Source organism: Ranitomeya variabilis, chromosome 1 (assembly GCF_051348905.1).
Source record: "Ranitomeya variabilis isolate aRanVar5 chromosome 1, aRanVar5.hap1, whole genome shotgun sequence".
Taxonomy (NCBI): Eukaryota; Metazoa; Chordata; class Amphibia; order Anura; family Dendrobatidae; genus Ranitomeya; species Ranitomeya variabilis.
In genome coordinates, this window is record NC_135232.1 from 253,438,591 (window position 1) to 253,458,095 (window position 19,505).

Here is a 19,505-nt window from a genome sequence, read left to right on the forward strand (position 1 = left end):
CTCCCTCAACCGTCATTCCCATTTGATTACTGGGCCTCCAAATTAGACACCTGGCCAGAATTGGCAGAATATGCATTGCAGGAGCTTGCTTGCCCGGCAGCAAGTGTCCTATCAGAAAGAGTATTCAGTGCTGCAGGTTCAATATTAACCGAAAAAAGGACTCGTCTGGCTACCCAAAATGTTGACGATCTAACATTCATTAAAATGAACCACAACTGGATTTCGAAATCTTTTGCCCCACCTTGCCCGGCCGACACCTAGCTTTCCTATGAAAAGCTCTTGCCTGTGAATTACTTTTCTAATGTCTAATTTGCTGCAGCTGATTGTACAGCATACGACATGTTTACACCTCCCTAAATGGCAAAACTCCCCACACGGGGCCGTGGTATCGCGACTTGGCGCAAGCACCCGTGAGACTGCTGTTTGTCTGAAGAGGTGGGTGTGCTCGCTTTTGGTTGACGGCATTGCTACTGGGTCCCTCATAGTACAATGTAGTGTCTCTGGCGGTGGTGGTGCGCACCCAACGTCAGACACACCGTTGTAACATGAGGGGCCCTGGGGCGGTCCCGCCGGCCTCAAGAGAGTTCCCCCCTACCCCAGCTCAAAATGTGCTCTACCACGTGCAAAATTATGTCGCACAGCTCCACCAATCTTTAGTCTATTCGCTGACATCATTCAATGTCTGGCACTGACAATACAAATTTGTAGACATCTATGATGCAACTTAAAGTAGTCTGTGTCTGTGTCCTATATTGGCACCATTAAATAGTTACTGCCAAATTACTATGTCAGAAACTCAGTAGATGAGCCCACCCCTGTACCTAAGTATGCCACCTTTTTTTTTGTTTTGGTTGTTTTGCGAGACATTAACATCTATATATATTTTGGGAGTACTGGGACAGACACTCCTTGCACTACTCCTCCACTCACCACCAAGCTGCCTGTGTATCCATGTAACCGCTGTAAAGCTGCCATGAGCCTATTGTTTGTTATTTTAGGCCTTTGATAGCCTGTCTGCGGTCCCTACTTTAAATACTCCTCCACTGACCACCAAGCTGCCTGCCCGTGTATCCATGTAACCGCTGTAAAACTGCCATGAGCCTATTGTTTGTTATTTTAGGCCTTTGATAGCCTGTCTGCGGTCCCTACTTTAAATACTCCTCCACTGACCACCAAGCTGCCTGCCCGTGTATCCATGTAACCGCTGTAAAACTGCCATGAGCCTATTGTTTGTTATTTTAGGCCTTTGATAGCCTGTCTGCGGTCCCTACTTTAAATACTCCTCCACTCACCACCAAGCTGCCTGCCCGTGTATCCATGTAACCGCTGTAAAACTGCCATGAGCCTATTGTTTGTTATTTTAGGCCTTTGATAGCCTGTCTGCGGTCCCTACTTTAAATACTCCTCCACTGACCACCAAGCTGCCTGCCCGTGTATCCATGTAACCGCTGTAAAACTGCCATAAGCCTATTGTTTGTTATTTTAGGCCTTTGATAGCCTGTCTGCGGTCCCTACTTTAAATACTCCTCCACTGACCACCAAGCTGCCTGTGTATCCATGTAACCGCTGTAAAGCTGCCATGAGCCTATTGTTTGTTATTTTAGGCCTTTGATAGCCTGTCTGCGGTCCCTACTTTAAATACTCCTCCACTGACCACCAAGCTGCCTGCCCGTGTATCCATGTAACCGCTGTAAAACTGCCATGAGCCTATTGTTTGTTATTTTAGGCCTTTGATAGCCTGTCTGCGGTCCCTACTTTAAATACTCCTCCACTGACCACCAAGCTGCCTGCCCGTGTATCCATGTAACCGCTGTAAAACTGCCATAAGCCTATTGTTTGTTATTTTAGGCCTTTGATAGCCTGTCTGCGGTCCCTACTTTAAATACTCCTCCACTGACCACCAAGCTGCCTGCCCGTGTATCCATGTAACCGCTGTAAAGCTGCCATGAGCCTATTGTTTGTTATTTTAGGCCTTTGATAGCCTGTCTGCGGTCCCTACTTTAAATACTCCTCCACTGACCACCAAGCTGCCTGCCCGTGTATCCATGTAACCGCTGTAAAACTGCCATAAGCCTATTGTTTGTTATTTTAGGCCTTTGATAGCCTGTCTGCGGTCCCTACTTTAAATACTCCTCCACTGACCACCAAGCTGCCTGCCCGTGTATCCATGTAACCGCTGTAAAGCTGCCATGAGCCTATTGTTTGTTATTTTAGGCCTTTGATAGCCTGTCTGCGGTCCCTACTTTAAATACTCCTCCACTGACCACCAAGCTGCCTGTGTATCCATGTAACCGCTGTAAAGCTGCCATGAGCCTATTGTTTGTTATTTTAGGCCTTTGATAGCCTGTCTGCGGTCCCTACTTTAAATACTCCTCCACTGACCACCAAGCTGCCTGCCCGTGTATCCATGTAACCGCTGTAAAACTGCCATAGGCCTATTGTTTGTTATTTTAGGCCTTTGATAGCCTGTCTGCGGTCCCTACTTTAAATACTCCTCCACTGACCACCAAGCTGCCTGCCCGTGTATCCATGTAACCGCTGTAAAGCTGCCATGAGCCTATTGTTTGTTATTTTAGGCCTTTGATAGCCTGTCTGCGGTCCCTACTTTAAATACTCCTCCACTGACCACCAAGCTGCCTGTGTATCCATGTAACCGCTGTAAAGCTGCCATGAGCCTATTGTTTGTTATTTTAGGCCTTTGATAGCCTGTCTGCGGTCCCTACTTTAAATACTCCTCCACTGACCACCAAGCTGCCTGCCCGTGTATCCATGTAACCGCTGTAAAACTGCCATAGGCCTATTGTTTGTTATTTTAGGCCTTTGATAGCCTGTCTGCGGTCCCTACTTTAAATACTCCTCCACTGACCACCAAGCTGCCTGTGTATCCATGTAACCGCTGTAAAGCTGCCATGAGCCTATTGTTTGTTATTTTAGGCCTTTGATAGCCTGTCTGCGGTCCCTACTTTAAATACTCCTCCACTCACCACCAAGCTGCCTGTGTATCCATGTAACCGCTGTAAAGCTGCCATGAGCCTATTGTTTGTTATTTTAGGCCTTTGATAGCCTGTCTGCGGTCCCTACTTTAAATACTCCTCCACTGACCACCAAGCTGCCTGTGTATCCATGTAACCGCTGTAAAGCTGCCAGGAGCCTATTGTTTGTTATTTTAGGCCTTTGATAGCCTGTCTGCGGTCCCTACTTTAAATACTCCTCCACTGACCACCAAGCTGCCTGCCCGTGTATCCATGTAACCGCTGTAAAACTGCCATGAGCCTATTGTTTGTTATTTTAGGCCTTTGATAGCCTGTCTGCGGTCCCTACTTTAAATACTCCTCCACTCACCACCAAGCTGCCTGCCCGTGTATCCATGTAACCGCTGTAAAACTGCCATGAGCCTATTGTTTGTTATTTTAGGCCTTTGATAGCCTGTCTGCGGTCCCTACTTTAAATACTCCTCCACTGACCACCAAGCTGCCTGCCCGTGTATCCATGTAACCGCTGTAAAACTGCCATAAGCCTATTGTTTGTTATTTTAGGCCTTTGATAGCCTGTCTGCGGTCCCTACTTTAAATACTCCTCCACTGACCACCAAGCTGCCTGCCCGTGTATCCATGTAACCGCTGTAAAGCTGCCATGAGCCTATTGTTTGTTATTTTAGGCCTTTGATAGCCTGTCTGCGGTCCCTACTTTAAATACTCCTCCACTGACCACCAAGCTGCCTGTGTATCCATGTAACCGCTGTAAAGCTGCCATGAGCCTATTGTTTGTTATTTTAGGCCTTTGATAGCCTGTCTGCGGTCCCTACTTTAAATACTCCTCCACTGACCACCAAGCTGCCTGCCCGTGTATCCATGTAACCGCTGTAAAACTGCCATGAGCCTATTGTTTGTTATTTTAGGCCTTTGATAGCCTGTCTGCGGTCCCTACTTTAAATACTCCTCCACTGACCACCAAGCTGCCTGCCCGTGTATCCATGTAACCGCTGTAAAACTGCCATAAGCCTATTGTTTGTTATTTTAGGCCTTTGATAGCCTGTCTGCGGTCCCTACTTTAAATACTCCTCCACTCACCACCAAGCTGCCTGTGTATCCATGTAACCGCTGTAAAGCTGCCATGAGCCTATTGTTTGTTATTTTAGGCCTTTGATAGCCTGTCTGCGGTCCCTACTTTAAATACTCCTCCACTGACCACCAAGCTGCCTGTGTATCCATGTAACCGCTGTAAAGCTGCCATGAGCCTATTGTTTGTTATTTTAGGCCTTTGATAGCCTGTCTGCGGTCCCTACTTTAAATACTCCTCCACTCACCACCAAGCTGCCTGTGTGTTACATCCTCCGCTGCGCTCCAGCGTCCTCGTTCCATCGCTCCAGCGTCCCGGTCTGCACGCTCCAGCATCGCCGTTTCCACCGCTCCAGCGTCCCGGTCTGCACGCTCCTCTGCAGGTGTTCTTTCTCTGCGCAGGCGCTCTAGCTTCCCTGTAGCTCGCAGGCCCAGCGTCTCTGTTACCTCCTCCTGAAGTCACATGTTCTTTCCATCCAATCCTGTTCCTGCTCCTCCTATAAAAGGTAGTTCTTCCTGCTTCCTGGTGCCTGATTGTTTTAGCACGTTTGCTATTACGTTTGGCCCTTCGTATTCCCTGCTCAAGTACCTGCACTCTGTGCCTTACCGTGCTACCTTCCGGTTCTCTCTGGTTCACTCCGTTTCCTCCTTGTTGTTACCTGCAGTCCCCGTTCTTCTTTTCCTGTAGTTTTCCTATGGTCTTTGTTTTGTTTTCCTTCCCTCAGCTCAGCTCCATTCCTGCCTCCCAGCCCTCCGGGCTCTCTAGCTGCTTCCCGTATTTTTCCTCAGTATCCTGCCTTCGTTTATCTCTCTTCCTGGAGCCGTCCCTACTGGTATCTCACCGTGGGTAAGTGACCTCTGGGCTTGCTCCTTGCGGTCCCTGTATAGGGGTCGTTATCTCCTAGGTCGCTCGCCCAGGGGTAGGGCTCCCCACGGTCCAGAGGGTCCACTCTAGTCTCTCCTAGTTCGCTATAGTACAATCAGGCCATGGACCCCGCGGGTACCCCTTTCTCGGCCCAGAAAGAGCTAGCCCATTTGCGTGAAAACCAACGGTGCATAATGGCTTTTATGAAGTCTATGGAGTCCCGCCTTACCTCGATACAGACTTCAGACCCAGTTAACGCTGCCCAGTTAGCTAGTCTCCAACAAGAGCTTGCCCAGCAACGCGATACCCAATCCCGCATGCTGAGTTATATGGCCTCTATTGATGACCGTTTGTTTAATCTCCAGTCTGCCCCAGCTGTGGTCACACAAGCCTCTTCCCTTGACTCCAGTCCTCCGTCTACCGCTCACCCTCCCCCTCGTTTGGGTAAACCTCCCAGGTACTCTGGCGATCCAAAACTTTGCAGGGGTTTTTTAAATCAATGCCGCCTCCACTTTGAGCTTCTCCCACTTCAGTATCCATCAGATCGGGCGAGAGTGGCGTTCATAGTGTCTCATCTTGAGGGGGAGGCATTAGCTTGGGTGAACCCCTTATGGGAGCGTGACGATCCCGTTGTCAGCCACCTGGAGGACTTTCTTGAGACGTTTCGGAAAGTTTTCGATGAGCCCGGACGTTTAGCCTCTACGACCGAGTCTCTCTTTAATCTGCGTCAGGGTTCTTCTTCCGTTGGACAATATGCCATCCGCTTTCGTACTTTGGCCTCGGAGTTAGGGTGGAACAATGAGGCTCTTGTGGGTGCTTTCTGGCGAGGCCTGTCCAGCCGTATTAAAGACGAGCTCGCCGGTCGTGACACTCCAACTACCCTGGAGGACCTTATCTCTCTCGCCACTCGGATCGACCTCCGCTTCCAGGAGCGTTCGCGGGAGTCTGCTAGAGAGAGGAGATCTATGCCTGTCTCCGCTACCTTCCGTCAGTCTAGTATTTCTCGTGCTCCCGTTTCTGTTCCCTCTACTGTTCCAACCTCTGAACCTATGCAAGTGGATCGAGTTAAAATGGCGGAACAACGCCGCAAAGAGAGACGCACCCAGGGCCTCTGCTTCTATTGTGGTAGTGCAACCCATTTACTCCGCAGTTGCCCTGACAGACCGGAAAACTCTTCCGCCTAGGACAGGTAAGAGAGGCCTCCCTAGGTGCCCGCGTTTCCTCTCAACCTTTGACTCTTTCCATTCTTTTTTTCTCTAACCAGCATCAATCTTCCGAGGTGGCGTATGTGGATTCTGGAGCGGCAGGCAATTTTATCAGTCTTGAGGCGGTTCGGAGGCTTCGCGTACCAGTAATCTCTTTGGACACCCCCCGTCTAATCGCCTCTGTGGATGGAAGACCTTTACAAGATGCAATTTCCCTCGTCACTGAAGAGGTGGAGATACAAATTGGGGCCCTTCATCGCGAGAAGATCGCTTTTTATGTTCTGCCTAACCTTTCCTACGCCTTCCTGCTGGGTCTCCCTTGGCTTCGACTACATGAGCCCACACTGAATTGGCGCACTGGAGATGTACTTCGGTGGGGTCCTTCGTGCCATGATCGTTGCCTTCGGTCTGTATGTCCGGTTTCTCGTACCCAGCCTGCTGAAGTTCCTGACGGGTTACCTTCTCCTTACTGGTCTTACGCTGACGTCTTCAACAAGCGAGAGGCTGAGAATCTTCCTCCCCATCGTTCTTACGATTGTCCTGTGGAGCTTCTTCCCGGCCGTTCTCCACCTAGGGGAAGGATTTACCCGCTTTCTGCAGCTGAGACCAAATCTATGTCTGAGTACATACAAGAGAACCTAGCTAAAGGATTCATCCGGAAATCCTCCTCCCCTGCTGGAGCAGGGTTCTTCTTTGTGAAGAAGAAGGACGGTTCCTTAAGACCTTGTATAGACTATCGGGGTTTGAACAGCATCACGATTAAGAATCGGTATCCTCTGCCCCTTATACCGGAGCTCTTCGATCGCCTCCGTGGCGCTCGTATTTTTACTAAGTTGGATTTACGAGGCGCTTACAATTTGGTCCGGATCCGCTCTGGTGATGAGTGGAAAACAGCTTTTAACACCCGGGATGGACACTACGAGTATTTAGTCATGCCTTTCGGTCTCTGCAACGCTCCTGCGGTTTTCCAAGAGTTCGTTAACGATGTGTTCCGGGATCTTCTGTACTCTTGTGTTTTGGTTTATTTGGATGATATCCTTATTTTTTCTTCTGATCTTCCGTCACATCGCAGGAGTGTCCGCGAGGTCTTGCAACGCCTAAGAGAAAACCACTTGTATGCCAAGATAGAGAAGTGCTTGTTTGAGCAAACCTCACTACCTTTCCTTGGTTACATTGTCTCTGACTCCGGCCTTAAGATGGACCCTGAGAAGGTGAATGCCATTATTAACTGGCCACGGCCCTGCGGAGTGAAAGCCATTCAACGCTTCATCGGATTCGCTAATTACTACAGGCAATTCATCCCACATTTCTCCTCCATGATTCGTCCTCTCTCTTCTCTCACTCGCAAAGGTTCCTGCTCCAAGGATTGGTCTCCTGAGGCCGAGAAGTCCTTTGTCCTTCTCAAGAGATCTTTTTCTTCTGCCCCAGTCTTGCATCACCCGGAGGTGAACAAGCCTTTTATTCTGGAAGTTGACGCCTCCTCTACCGGAGCTGGAGCTGTGCTCTCACAAAAGACTCCTGAGGGTCTAACGGCACCGTGCGGCTTCTTCTCAAAAGCCTTTTCACCCTCTGAACGAAATTACACAATTGGAGATCGAGAATTGCTGGCCATCAAATTGGCTCTAGGCGAGTGGAGATATCTACTGGAGGGCTCGGTGCACCCGTTTGTAATCTTCTCCGATCACAAGAATCTTACTTACCTACAGACTGCGCAAAGATTGAATCCACGTCAAGCTAGATGGTCCTTGTTCTTTGCTCGCTTTGAGTTCGAACTTCGTTTTCGGCCCGGCAACAAAAACATAAGAGCTGACGCCCTGTCCAGGTCCTTCCAATCGTCAGATATCGTAGAGGAGCCAGCTTACATCATTGACCCTACTAAGATGGTCACCGTAGCCCCTTTACGGATGTTCCAACCTCCTCCGGGCAAAACTCTTGTCTTGGATGAAGACACTAAGAGGGTCTTATCTTGGGGCCATTCTTCCAAATTGGCTGGTCATGCCGGTACTAGAAAGACTTTTCTTCTCATTTCGCGTTACTATTGGTGGCCTACTTTACGTCAAGACGTAAAGGACTTCGTAGCCTCTTGTCCTTCTTGTGCCAGAAACAAGGTACCCAGGCGACTACCGCATGGAAATCTCCTTCCTCTTCCTGTTCCATCCGCACCTTGGCAACACATCGCAATGGACTTCATCACCGATCTACCTTGCTCTTCCGCCTGCACGGTCATCCTCGTCGTTGTGGACAGATTCTCTAAGATGGCTCACTTCATTCCATTATCCGGTTTACCTTCAGCTCCTGAGTTGGCTAACATTTTTATTCTTAACATCTTCAAATTCCATGGTCTTCCTCAGCACATCGTGTCAGACAGAGGGGTTCAATTTACTTCCCGCTTTTGGAGAGCTTTGTGCAAACTTTTAAAGGTGAATCTGGACTTCTCTTCCTCGTATCACCCTCAAACTAACGGTCAAGCAGAACGTACCAACCAAACCTTGGCTGCTTATCTTCGGCATTTTTCTAATGCTCACCATAATGACTGGGTCGAACTACTTCCTTGGGCGGAGTTTGCCTATAACAACCATTCCAGCGAATCCTCCGCAAAGTCTCCATTTTTTGTTGTTTTTGGACGGCATCCAAGTGTTCCCCTACCGGTTTCTCCTGCCTCTGGTGTTCCAGCTGCTGACTCTACGGCTCTCAACTTTTCTTCCATCTGGAGCGAGGTCAAAGGGACCTTAAATCTAGCTTCTTCTAGAATGAAGAGACAAGCAGACAAGAGGCGTTTAGATTCTCCTCCTTTTTCTCCTGGTGACAAAGTTTGGCTTTCTTCAAAATTCATCAGACTCAAGATTCCTTCCTACAAGCTTGGTCCACGGTTCATCGGTCCTTTTGAGATTCTACGTCGAGTCAACGATGTCGCCTACAAGCTGAAATTGCCTGCTTCGCTCCGTATACCCAATACGTTTCATGTCTCTCTTCTCAAACCAGCCGTCTTTAACCGTTTTCATTCTCCCTCTTGTTCCTCTTCTCAACCTGCCAGCACGGACAACATTTTTGAGGTTAAGGACATTTTGGCTGTTAAAAAGGTTCGGGGAAAAGAGTTTTTTCTGGTGGACTGGAAGGGTTTTGGTCCGGAGGAGAGGTCCTGGGAGCCCTTGGAGAACATTGATGCTCCTCGTATTCTCAATAGGTTTTTTGCTACTCTTCGTAAAGGGGGGTGTAAGAAGGGGGGTACTGTTACATCCTCCGCTACGCTCCAGCGTCCTCGTTCCATCGCTCCAGCGTCCCGGTCTGCACGCTCCTCTGCAGGTGTTCTTTCCATCCAATCCTGTTCCTGCTCCTCCTATAAAAGGTAGTTCTTCCTGCTTCCTGGTGCCTGATTGTTTTAGCACGTTTGCTATTACGTTTGGCCCTTCGTATTCCCTGCTCAAGTACCTGCACTCTGTGCCTTACCGTGCTACCTTCCGGTTCTCTCTGGTTCACTCCGTTTCCTCCTTGTTGTTACCTGCAGTCCCCGTTCTTCTTTTCCTGTAGTTTTCCTATGGTCTTTGTTTTGTTTTCCTTCCCTCAGCTCAGCTCCATTCCTGCCTCCCAGCCCTCCGGGCTCTCTAGCTGCTTCCCGTATTTTTCCTCAGTATCCTGCCTTCGTTTATCTCTCTTCCTGGAGCCGTCCCTACTGGTATCTCACCGTGGGTAAGTGACCTCTGGGCTTGCTCCTTGCGGTCCCTGTATAGGGGTCGTTATCTCCTAGGTCGCTCGCCCAGGGGTAGGGCTCCCCACGGTCCAGAGGGTCCACTCTAGTCTCTCCTAGTTCGCTATACTGTGTATCCATGTAACCGCTGTAAAGCTGCCATGAGCCTATTGTTTGTTATTTTAGGCCTTTGATAGCCTGTCTGCGGTCCCTACTTTAAATACTCCTCCACTGACCACCAAGCTGCCTGCCCGTGTATCCATGTAACCGCTGTAAAACTGCCATGAGCCTATTGTTTGTTATTTTAGGCCTTTGATAGCCTGTCTGCGGTCCCTACTTTAAATACTCCTCCACTGACCACCAAGCTGCCTGCCCGTGTATCCATGTAACCGCTGTAAAACTGCCATAAGCCTATTGTTTGTTATTTTAGGCCTTTGATAGCCTGTCTGCGGTCCCTACTTTAAATACTCCTCCACTGACCACCAAGCTGCCTGTGTATCCATGTAACCGCTGTAAAGCTGCCATGAGCCTATTGTTTGTTATTTTAGGCCTTTGATAGCCTGTCTGCGGTCCCTACTTTAAATACTCCTCCACTGACCACCAAGCTGCCTGCCCGTGTATCCATGTAACCGCTGTAAAACTGCCATGAGCCTATTGTTTGTTATTTTAGGCCTTTGATAGCCTGTCTGCGGTCCCTACTTTAAATACTCCTCCACTGACCACCAAGCTGCCTGCCCGTGTATCCATGTAACCGCTGTAAAACTGCCATGAGCCTATTGTTTGTTATTTTAGGCCTTTGATAGCCTGTCTGCGGTCCCTACTTTAAATACTCCTCCACTGACCACCAAGCTGCCTGCCCGTGTATCCATGTAACCGCTGTAAAACTGCCATAAGCCTATTGTTTGTTATTTTAGGCCTTTGATAGCCTGTCTGCGGTCCCTACTTTAAATACTCCTCCACTGACCACCAAGCTGCCTGCCCGTGTATCCATGTAACCGCTGTAAAGCTGCCATGAGCCTATTGTTTGTTATTTTAGGCCTTTGATAGCCTGTCTGCGGTCCCTACTTTAAATACTCCTCCACTGACCACCAAGCTGCCTGCCCGTGTATCCATGCAACCGCTGTAAAACTGCCATAAGCCTATTGTTTGTTATTTTAGGCCTTTGATAGCCTGTCTGCGGTCCCTACTTTAAATACTCCTCCACTGACCACCAAGCTGCCTGCCCGTGTATCCATGTAACCGCTGTAAAGCTGCCATGAGCCTATTGTTTGTTATTTTAGGCCTTTGATAGCCTGTCTGCGGTCCCTACTTTAAATACTCCTCCACTGACCACCAAGCTGCCTGTGTATCCATGTAACCGCTGTAAAGCTGCCATGAGCCTATTGTTTGTTATTTTAGGCCTTTGATAGCCTGTCTGCGGTCCCTACTTTAAATACTCCTCCACTGACCACCAAGCTGCCTGCCCGTGTATCCATGTAACCGCTGTAAAACTGCCATGAGCCTATTGTTTGTTATTTTAGGCCTTTGATAGCCTGTCTGCGGTCCCTACTTTAAATACTCCTCCACTGACCACCAAGCTGCCTGCCCGTGTATCCATGTAACCGCTGTAAAACTGCCATAAGCCTATTGTTTGTTATTTTAGGCCTTTGAAAGCCTGTCTGCGGTCCCTACTTTAAATACTCCTCCACTGACCACCAAGCTGCCTGCCCGTGTATCCATGTAACCGCTGTAAAGCTGCAATGAGCCTATTGTTTGTTATTTTAGGCCTTTGATAGCCTGTCTGCGGTCCCTACTTTAAATACTCCTCCACTGACCACCAAGCTGCCTGTGTATCCATGTAACCGCTGTAAAGCTGCCATGAGCCTATTGTTTGTTATTTTAGGCCTTTGATAGCCTGTCTGCGGTCCCTACTTTAAATACTCCTCCACTGACCACCAAGCTGCCTGCCCGTGTATCCATGTAACCGCTGTAAAACTGCCATGAGCCTATTGTTTGTTATTTTAGGCCTTTGATAGCCTGTCTGCGGTCCCTACTTTAAATACTCCTCCACTGACCACCAAGCTGCCTGCCCGTGTATCCATGTAACCGCTGTAAAGCTGCCATGAGCCTATTGTTTGTTATTTTAGGCCTTTGATAGCCTGTCTGCGGTCCCTACTTTAAATACTCCTCCACTGACCACCAAGCTGCCTGTGTATCCATGTAACCGCTGTAAAGCTGCCATGAGCCTATTGTTTGTTATTTTAGGCCTTTGATAGCCTGTCTGCGGTCCCTACTTTAAATACTCCTCCACTGACCACCAAGCTGCCTGCCCGTGTATCCATGTAACCGCTGTAAAACTGCCATGAGCCTATTGTTTGTTATTTTAGGCCTTTGATAGCCTGTCTGCGGTCCCTACTTTAAATACTCCTCCACTGACCACCAAGCTGCCTGCCCGTGTATCCATGTAACCGCTGTAAAACTGCCATAAGCCTATTGTTTGTTATTTTAGGCCTTTGATAGCCTGTCTGCGGTCCCTACTTTAAATACTCCTCCACTGACCACCAAGCTGCCTGCCCGTGTATCCATGTAACCGCTGTAAAGCTGCCATGAGCCTATTGTTTGTTATTTTAGGCCTTTGATAGCCTGTCTGCGGTCCCTACTTTAAATACTCCTCCACTGACCACCAAGCTGCCTGTGTATCCATGTAACCGCTGTAAAGCTGCCATGAGCCTATTGTTTGTTATTTTAGGCCTTTGATAGCCTGTCTGCGGTCCCTACTTTAAATACTCCTCCACTGACCACCAAGCTGCCTGCCTGTGTATCCATGTAACCGCTGTAAAGCTGCCAGGAGCCTATTGTTTGTTATTTTAGGCCTTTGATAGCCTGTCTGCGGTCCCTACTTTAAATACTCCTCCACTGACCACCAAGCTGCCTGTGTATCCATGTAACCGCTGTAAAGCTGCCATGAGCCTATTGTTTGTTATTTTAGGCCTTTGATAGCCTGTCTGCGGTCCCTACTTTAAATACTCCTCCACTCACCACCAAGCTGCCTGTGTGTTACATCCTCTGCTACGCTCCAGCGTCCTCGTTCCATCGCTCCAGCGTCCCGGTCTGCACGCTCCTCTGCAGGTGTTCTTTCTCTGCGCAGGCGCTCTAGCTTCCCTGTAGCTCGCAGGCCCAGCGTCTCTGTTACCTCCTCCTGAAGTCACATGTTCTTTCCATCCAATCCTGTTCCTGCTCCTCCTATAAAAGGTAGTTCTTCCTGCTTCCTGGTGCCTGATTGTTTTAGCACGTTTGCTATTACGTTTGGCCCTTCGTATTCCCTGCTCAAGTACCTGCACTCTGTGCCTTACCGTGCTACCTTCCGGTTCTCTCTGGTTCACTCCGTTTCCTCCTTGTTGTTACCTGCAGTCCCCGTTCTTCTTTTCCTGTAGTTTTCCTATGGTCTTTGTTTTGTTTTCCTTCCCTCAGCTCAGCTCCATTCCTGCCTCCCAGCCCTCCGGGCTCTCTAGCTGCTTCCCGTATTTTTCCTCAGTATCCTGCCTTCGTTTATCTCTCTTCCTGGAGCCGTCCCTACTGGTATCTCACCGTGGGTAAGTGACCTCTGGGCTTGCTCCTTGCGGTCCCTGTATAGGGGTCGTTATCTCCTAGGTCGCTCGCCCAGGGGTAGGGCTCCCCACGGTCCAGAGGGTCCACTCTAGTCTCTCCTAGTTCGCTATAGTACAATCAGGCCATGGACCCCGCGGGTACCCCTTTCTCGGCCCAGAAAGAGCTAGCCCATTTGCGTGAAAACCAACGGTGCATAATGGCTTTTATGAAGTCTATGGAGTCCCGCCTTACCTCGATACAGACTTCAGACCCAGTTAACGCTGCCCAGTTAGCTAGTCTCCAACAAGAGCTTGCCCAGCAACGCGATACCCAATCCCGCATGCTGAGTTATATGGCCTCTATTGATGACCGTTTGTTTAATCTCCAGTCTGCCCCAGCTGTGGTCACACAAGCCTCTTCCCTTGACTCCAGTCCTCCGTCTACCGCTCACCCTCCCCCTCGTTTGGGTAAACCTCCCAGGTACTCTGGCGATCCAAAACTTTGCAGGGGTTTTTTAAATCAATGCCGCCTCCACTTTGAGCTTCTCCCACTTCAGTATCCATCAGATCGGGCGAGAGTGGCGTTCATAGTGTCTCATCTTGAGGGGGAGGCATTAGCTTGGGTGAACCCCTTATGGGAGCGTGACGATCCCGTTGTCAGCCACCTGGAGGACTTTCTTGAGACGTTTCGGAAAGTTTTCGATGAGCCCGGACGTTTAGCCTCTACGACCGAGTCTCTCTTTAATCTGCGTCAGGGTTCTTCTTCCGTTGGACAATATGCCATCCGCTTTCGTACTTTGGCCTCGGAGTTAGGGTGGAACAATGAGGCTCTTGTGGGTGCTTTCTGGCGAGGCCTGTCCAGCCGTATTAAAGACGAGCTCGCCGGTCGTGACACTCCAACTACCCTGGAGGACCTTATCTCTCTCGCCACTCGGATCGACCTCCGCTTCCAGGAGCGTTCGCGGGAGTCTGCTAGAGAGAGGAGATCTATGCCTGTCTCCGCTACCTTCCGTCAGTCTAGTATTTCTCGTGCTCCCGTTTCTGTTCCCTCTACTGTTCCAACCTCTGAACCTATGCAAGTGGATCGAGTTAAAATGGCGGAACAACGCCGCAAAGAGAGACGCACCCAGGGCCTCTGCTTCTATTGTGGTAGTGCAACCCATTTACTCCGCAGTTGCCCTGACAGACCGGAAAACTCTTCCGCCTAGGACAGGTAAGAGAGGCCTCCCTAGGTGCCCGCGTTTCCTCTCAACCTTTGACTCTTTCCATTCTTTTTTTCTCTAACCAGCATCAATCTTCCGAGGTGGCGTATGTGGATTCTGGAGCGGCAGGCAATTTTATCAGTCTTGAGGCGGTTCGGAGGCTTCGCGTACCAGTAATCTCTTTGGACACCCCCCGTCTAATCGCCTCTGTGGATGGAAGACCTTTACAAGATGCAATTTCCCTCATCACTGAAGAGGTGGAGATACAAATTGGGGCCCTTCATCGCGAGAAGATCGCTTTTTATGTTCTGCCTAACCTTTCCTACGCCTTCCTGCTGGGTCTCCCTTGGCTTCGACTACATGAGCCCACACTGAATTGGCGCACTGGAGATGTACTTCGGTGGGGTCCTTCGTGCCATGATCGTTGCCTTCGGTCTGTATGTCCGGTTTCTCGTACCCAGCCTGCTGAAGTTCCTGACGGGTTACCTTCTCCTTACTGGTCTTACGCTGACGTCTTCAACAAGCGAGAGGCTGAGAATCTTCCTCCCCATCGTTCTTACGATTGTCCTGTGGAGCTTCTTCCCGGCCGTTCTCCACCTAGGGGAAGGATTTACCCGCTTTCTGCAGCTGAGACCAAATCTATGTCTGAGTACATACAAGAGAACCTAGCTAAAGGATTCATCCGGAAATCCTCCTCCCCTGCTGGAGCAGGGTTCTTCTTTGTGAAGAAGAAGGACGGTTCCTTAAGACCTTGTATAGACTATCGGGGTTTGAACAGCATCACGATTAAGAATCGGTATCCTCTGCCCCTTATACCAGAGCTCTTCGATCGCCTCCGTGGCGCTCGTATTTTTACTAAGTTGGATTTACGAGGCGCTTACAATTTGGTCCGGATCCGCTCTGGTGATGAGTGGAAAACAGCTTTTAACACCCGGGATGGACACTACGAGTATTTAGTCATGCCTTTCGGTCTCTGCAACGCTCCTGCGGTTTTCCAAGAGTTCGTTAACGATGTGTTCCGGGATCTTCTGTACTCTTGTGTTTTGGTTTATTTGGATGATATCCTTATTTTTTCTTCTGATCTTCCGTCACATCGCAGGAGTGTCCGCGAGGTCTTGCAACGCCTAAGAGAAAACCACTTGTATGCCAAGATAGAGAAGTGCTTGTTTGAGCAAACCTCACTACCTTTCCTTGGTTACATTGTCTCTGACTCCGGCCTTAAGATGGACCCTGAGAAGGTGAATGCCATTATTAACTGGCCACGGCCCTGCGGAGTGAAAGCCATTCAACGCTTCATCGGATTCGCTAATTACTACAGGCAATTCATCCCACATTTCTCCTCCATGATTCGTCCTCTCTCTTCTCTCACTCGCAAAGGTTCCTGCTCCAAGGATTGGTCTCCTGAGGCCGAGAAGTCCTTTGTCCTTCTCAAGAGATCTTTTTCTTCTGCCCCAGTCTTGCATCACCCGGAGGTGAACAAGCCTTTTATTCTGGAAGTTGACGCCTCCTCTACCGGAGCTGGAGCTGTGCTCTCACAAAAGACTCCTGAGGGTCTAACGGCACCGTGCGGCTTCTTCTCAAAAGCCTTTTCACCCTCTGAACGAAATTACACAATTGGAGATCGAGAATTGCTGGCCATCAAATTGGCTCTAGGCGAGTGGAGATATCTACTGGAGGGCTCGGTGCACCCGTTTGTAATCTTCTCCGATCACAAGAATCTTACTTACCTACAGACTGCGCAAAGATTGAATCCACGTCAAGCTAGATGGTCCTTGTTCTTTGCTCGCTTTGAGTTCGAACTTCGTTTTCGGCCCGGCAACAAAAACATAAGAGCTGACGCCCTGTCCAGGTCCTTCCAATCGTCAGATATCGTAGAGGAGCCAGCTTACATCATTGACCCTACTAAGATGGTCACCGTAGCCCCTTTACGGATGTTCCAACCTCCTCCGGGCAAAACTCTTGTCTTGGATGAAGACACTAAGAGGGTCTTATCTTGGGGCCATTCTTCCAAATTGGCTGGTCATGCCGGTACTAGAAAGACTTTTCTTCTCATTTCGCGTTACTATTGGTGGCCTACTTTACGTCAAGACGTAAAGGACTTCGTAGCCTCTTGTCCTTCTTGTGCCAGAAACAAGGTACCCAGGCGACTACCGCATGGAAATCTCCTTCCTCTTCCTGTTCCATCCGCACCTTGGCAACACATCGCAATGGACTTCATCACCGATCTACCTTGCTCTTCCGCCTGCACGGTCATCCTCGTCGTTGTGGACAGATTCTCTAAGATGGCTCACTTCATTCCATTATCCGGTTTACCTTCAGCTCCTGAGTTGGCTAACATTTTTATTCTTAACATCTTCAAATTCCATGGTCTTCCTCAGCACATCGTGTCAGACAGAGGGGTTCAATTTACTTCCCGCTTTTGGAGAGCTTTGTGCAAACTTTTAAAGGTGAATCTGGACTTCTCTTCCTCGTATCACCCTCAAACTAACGGTCAAGCAGAACGTACCAACCAAACCTTGGCTGCTTATCTTCGGCATTTTTCTAATGCTCACCATAATGACTGGGTCGAACTACTTCCTTGGGCGGAGTTTGCCTATAACAACCATTCCAGCGAATCCTCCGCAAAGTCTCCATTTTTTGTTGTTTTTGGACGGCATCCAAGTGTTCCCCTACCGGTTTCTCCTGCCTCTGGTGTTCCAGCTGCTGACTCTACGGCTCTCAACTTTTCTTCCATCTGGAGCGAGGTCAAAGGGACCTTAAATCTAGCTTCTTCTAGAATGAAGAGACAAGCAGACAAGAGGCGTTTAGATTCTCCTCCTTTTTCTCCTGGTGACAAAGTTTGGCTTTCTTCAAAATTCATCAGACTCAAGATTCCTTCCTACAAGCTTGGTCCACGGTTCATCGGTCCTTTTGAGATTCTACGTCGAGTCAACGATGTCGCCTACAAGCTGAAATTGCCTGCTTCGCTCCGTATACCCAATACGTTTCATGTCTCTCTTCTCAAACCAGCCGTCTTTAACCGTTTTCATTCTCCCTCTTGTTCCTCTTCTCAACCTGCCAGCACGGACAACATTTTTGAGGTTAAGGACATTTTGGCTGTTAAAAAGGTTCGGGGAAAAGAGTTTTTTCTGGTGGACTGGAAGGGTTTTGGTCCGGAGGAGAGGTCCTGGGAGCCCTTGGAGAACATTGATGCTCCTCGTATTCTCAATAGGTTTTTTGCTACTCTTCGTAAAGGGGGGTGTAAGAAGGGGGGTACTGTTACATCCTCCGCTACGCTCCAGCGTCCTCGTTCCATCGCTCCAGCGTCCCGGTCTGCACGCTCCTCTGCAGGTGTTCTTTCCATCCAATCCTGTTCCTGCTCCTCCTATAAAAGGTAGTTCTTCCTGCTTCCTGGTGCCTGATTGTTTTAGCACGTTTGCTATTACGTTTGGCCCTTCGTATTCCCTGCTCAAGTACCTGCACTCTGTGCCTTACCGTGCTACCTTCCGGTTCTCTCTGGTTCACTCCGTTTCCTCCTTGTTGTTACCTGCAGTCCCCGTTCTTCTTTTCCTGTAGTTTTCCTATGGTCTTTGTTTTGTTTTCCTTCCCTCAGCTCAGCTCCATTCCTGCCTCCCAGCCCTCCGGGCTCTCTAGCTGCTTCCCGTATTTTTCCTCAGTATCCTGCCTTCGTTTATCTCTCTTCCTGGAGCCGTCCCTACTGGTATCTCACCGTGGGTAAGTGACCTCTGGGCTTGCTCCTTGCGGTCCCTGTATAGGGGTCGTTATCTCCTAGGTCACTCGCCCAGGGGTAGGGCTCCCCACGGTCCAGAGGGTCCACTCTAGTCTCTCCTAGTTCGCTATACTGTGTATCCATGTAACCGCTGTAAAGCTGCCATGAGCCTATTGTTTGTTATTTTAGGCCTTTGATAGCCTGTCTGCGGTCCCTACTTTAAATACTCCTCCACTGACCACCAAGCTGCCTGCCCGTGTATCCATGTAACCGCTGTAAAACTGCCATGAGCCTATTGTTTGTTATTTTAGGCCTTTGATAGCCTGTCTGCGGTCCCTACTTTAAATACTCCTCCACTGACCACCAAGCTGCCTGCCCGTGTATCCATGTAACCGCTGTAAAACTGCCATAAGCCTATTGTTTGTTATTTTAGGCCTTTGATAGCCTGTCTGCGGTCCCTACTTTAAATACTCCTCCACTGACCACCAAGCTGCCTGTGTATCCATGTAACCGCTGTAAAGCTGCCATGAGCCTATTGTTTGTTATTTTAGGCCTTTGATAGCCTGTCTGCGGTCCCTACTTTAAATACTCCTCCACTGACCACCAAGCTGCCTGCCCGTGTATCCATGTAACCGCTGTAAAACTGCCATAAGCCTATTGTTTGTTATTTTAGGCCTTTGATAGCCTGTCTGCGGTCCCTACTTTAAATACTCCTCCACTGACCACCAAGCTGCCTGCCCGTGTATCCATGTAACCGCTGTAAAACTGCCATGAGCCTATTGTTTGTTATTTTAGGCCTTTGATAGCCTGTCTGCGGTCCCTACTTTAAATACTCCTCCACTGACCACCAAGCTGCCTGCCCGTGTATCCATGTAACCGCTGTAAAACTGCCATAAGCCTATTGTTTGTTATTTTAGGCCTTTGATAGCCTGTCTGCGGTCCCTACTTTAAATACTCCTCCACTGACCACCAAGCTGCCTGCCCGTGTATCCATGTAACCGCTGTAAAGCTGCCATGAGCCTATTGTTTGTTATTTTAGGCCTTTGATAGCCTGTCTGCGGTCCCTACTTTAAATACTCCTCCACTGACCACCAAGCTGCCTGCCCGTGTATCCATGTAACCGCTGTAAAACTGCCATAAGCCTATTGTTTGTTATTTTAGGCCTTTGATAGCCTGTCTGCGGTCCCTACTTTAAATACTCCTCCACTGACCACC

The 19,505-nt window shown here is 49.2% G+C and overlaps 1 protein-coding gene across 1 annotated transcript in view; it reads left to right on the forward strand.

Moving 5' to 3' along the window:
- LOC143794136 (uncharacterized) overlaps nt 1-19,505 on the forward strand; it is a 60,505-nt gene that overhangs the window by 14,011 nt on the left and 26,989 nt on the right. The window contains exons 2-5 of the mRNA XM_077280945.1: nt 6,108-6,813; nt 6,880-7,962; nt 14,802-15,293; nt 15,360-16,442. Of these exons, the coding sequence (XP_077137060.1) occupies nt 6,108-6,813; nt 6,880-7,962; nt 14,802-15,293; nt 15,360-16,442 (3,364 nt within the window). The remainder of the gene's footprint in view (nt 1-6,107; nt 6,814-6,879; nt 7,963-14,801; nt 15,294-15,359; nt 16,443-19,505) is intronic.